General features: G+C 34.9%; 1 protein-coding gene across 1 annotated transcript; it reads left to right on the top strand.

The window, feature by feature from the left end:
* The first annotated feature begins 210 nt into the window (after window positions 1–210).
* LOC120074295 (zinc finger protein ZAT11) lies at window positions 211–1,125 on the top strand. Its single transcript, XM_039027382.1, has one exon. The coding sequence runs from the start codon at window positions 396–398 to the stop codon at window positions 879–881; it is 486 nt and encodes a 161-aa protein (XP_038883310.1). The 5' UTR covers window positions 211–395; the 3' UTR covers window positions 882–1,125.
* Window positions 1,126–2,104: the final 979 nt, after the last annotated feature.

Genomic DNA, 2,104 nt, shown 5'->3' with positions numbered 1-2,104 from the left:
ATTTTGATGTGAGAAAGAGGAAAGTCCAATCTATCCTTTTCCAACACAAATAATTAAATCAAAATGACATTTTTCAATCACATGCCCAAAATTATTCATCACACAAGACATAGTCCAACTTTTTTAAACAAATCCCAATTCTCAGCAGCCAAAATAAATTTTATTTAATTAAATAACAAGGGGAAAAAAAAAAAAAGAACTCTCATTTTTCTTTAGTCAAACCAAACCCCAACTAAGAAAATTTCCCTTAAATACTTGATCAATCCCTTCCAATTTTCAAATCCTCTCTCCTTCTTCATCTAATTCAAATCTTCCTTGTTCTTCTCTAAAATTTACTAATCAAAACAAAACACAGCTCTAAAATTCTCCTTCTTCATATTCATATCCATATTCATATGGCGGCTAAGAGAATCAGACAAGAATTTGAAACCTCCGATATCGCTAAATCCCTAATGCTTCCTTCTTATGGAATTGAAACATCGAACCCTAAAATTCAACCCCAGAACGTCGCCGTTTTCGAGTGTAAAACCTGCAATCGGCAATTCCCCTCCTTTCAAGCTCTCGGCGGCCACCGTGCCAGCCACAAGCGGCCCCGGACGGCGGCGGAAGAGCCGAAGGACACGGCGGAATTGAAACAGAAAATGCACGAGTGTGGCCTCTGCGGGCAGGAGTTCTCTTCCGGGCAGGCTCTCGGCGGGCACATGCGGCGGCACCGGGTGACGCCGGTGGCGGTGGCGGTGGCGGAGAAGATTCCGGTACTGAAGAGGTCTGGGAGTACGAGAGTTATATGTTTGGAGTTGGACCTCAATTTGACGCCATTAGAGAATGACTTGAAATTGCTATTTGGAAAAATGGCCCCAACAGTTGATCTTGTTCTTTGATTTTAGATTCTTCAATTTCAATTTTTTTTATACAAATTTTAGATTCTTTCATTTGTTGTAATTTATAAAAATAATTCTTAAATTATTTTCCATTATTTCCATAGAAAATTAGGGTGTAAATGTTCAAACAAATTATGTATACTTGTGGTTAATCTTTATAAGTTGGAATATTATTTTATTAGGCTGATGTGCTTGTAATGACTTGTCAAACTTAGTCTAATAGGATGAGAATGCCAATTGCACAATTAGTGTGTAACCATAACTATTCACTATAAGAAAGTTGAAAGAAAAAGTTTTGGTACAATATGTTTTATAACGCTTGACGATAAATGATAGATACTTATTTTCTTGTTAAAAGTAAAACCCATTTCAATTCTCGTACTTAAAAGAAGAAAGAAAAAATCATTTTATCTTTCATTTGAATCAAAGATAAGCTTATCTTGCCAAATGCGCAAGAAATAAGTGTATCTGTGGAATTTGGATGGACAATTTTCCATCCCATGTTCTTCGCCTTGCTGAAAAAAACATTTATTATCTCTGTCCGAGAGGCCTAATAAAGTTGCTTATTTTCACAAAAAGATAACGCTAAGTGAAGCTACTTTATAGATGATAGATGTAGATTTACCTTATTATCTTTCTTTTCGTAAAGCTTCAACTTTTACGACACGTGCAAATATTGAAAGTCATTTTCCTAGGTCCAAAGGCTTTTCAACAGTTGATTTTATGTCAAATGTTTGCCGCTATGAGTACATAATCATATCATATCATGTCATAATATAATATTTGTTCGAGCCCAATTTAGTTGCACACCTCATATTTAATATAACAAATGGTTGTCATAATAAAAAAGATAGAAAAAGAAAAGATTGTGAAAAAGCCCTACGAACATGAAGCTATTGGGTTGTATGTCCTAAAACTCGTAGATTGTAAACAGTAAACATATATGAAGTTTATTCAGACAAATGTTGTTGATTGTTTAATAACCCTAAATCCAATAAACTTCAAACCCTTGGCTATTGATATGAATACTTGGACTTTATGTGGAAACATAAACTAGATCAAGTTCGAGTAAAATATCCTAAACCGTCTATAGTACTTGAATTAGGTTGGGTACCTATTTCTAGAGATACTATTGAATACGACCCGCTTTATGATTGTTACAAATGTTGTAAAATGTCATAAATGATGTGATCGGTTCAGTTATGTAGAGACATGTGAGTGGG

Source organism: Benincasa hispida, chromosome 3, assembly GCF_009727055.1.
Source record: "Benincasa hispida cultivar B227 chromosome 3, ASM972705v1, whole genome shotgun sequence".
Lineage (NCBI taxonomy): Eukaryota > Viridiplantae > Streptophyta > Magnoliopsida > Cucurbitales > Cucurbitaceae > Benincasa > Benincasa hispida.
This window is presented reverse-complemented; position numbering and strand designations above follow the sequence as displayed.

Coding starts and splice junctions, on each gene's coding strand:
- LOC120074295 (XM_039027382.1), top strand. CDS start 396: ATGGCGGCTAAGAGAATCAGACAAGAATTTGAAACCTCCGATATCGCT.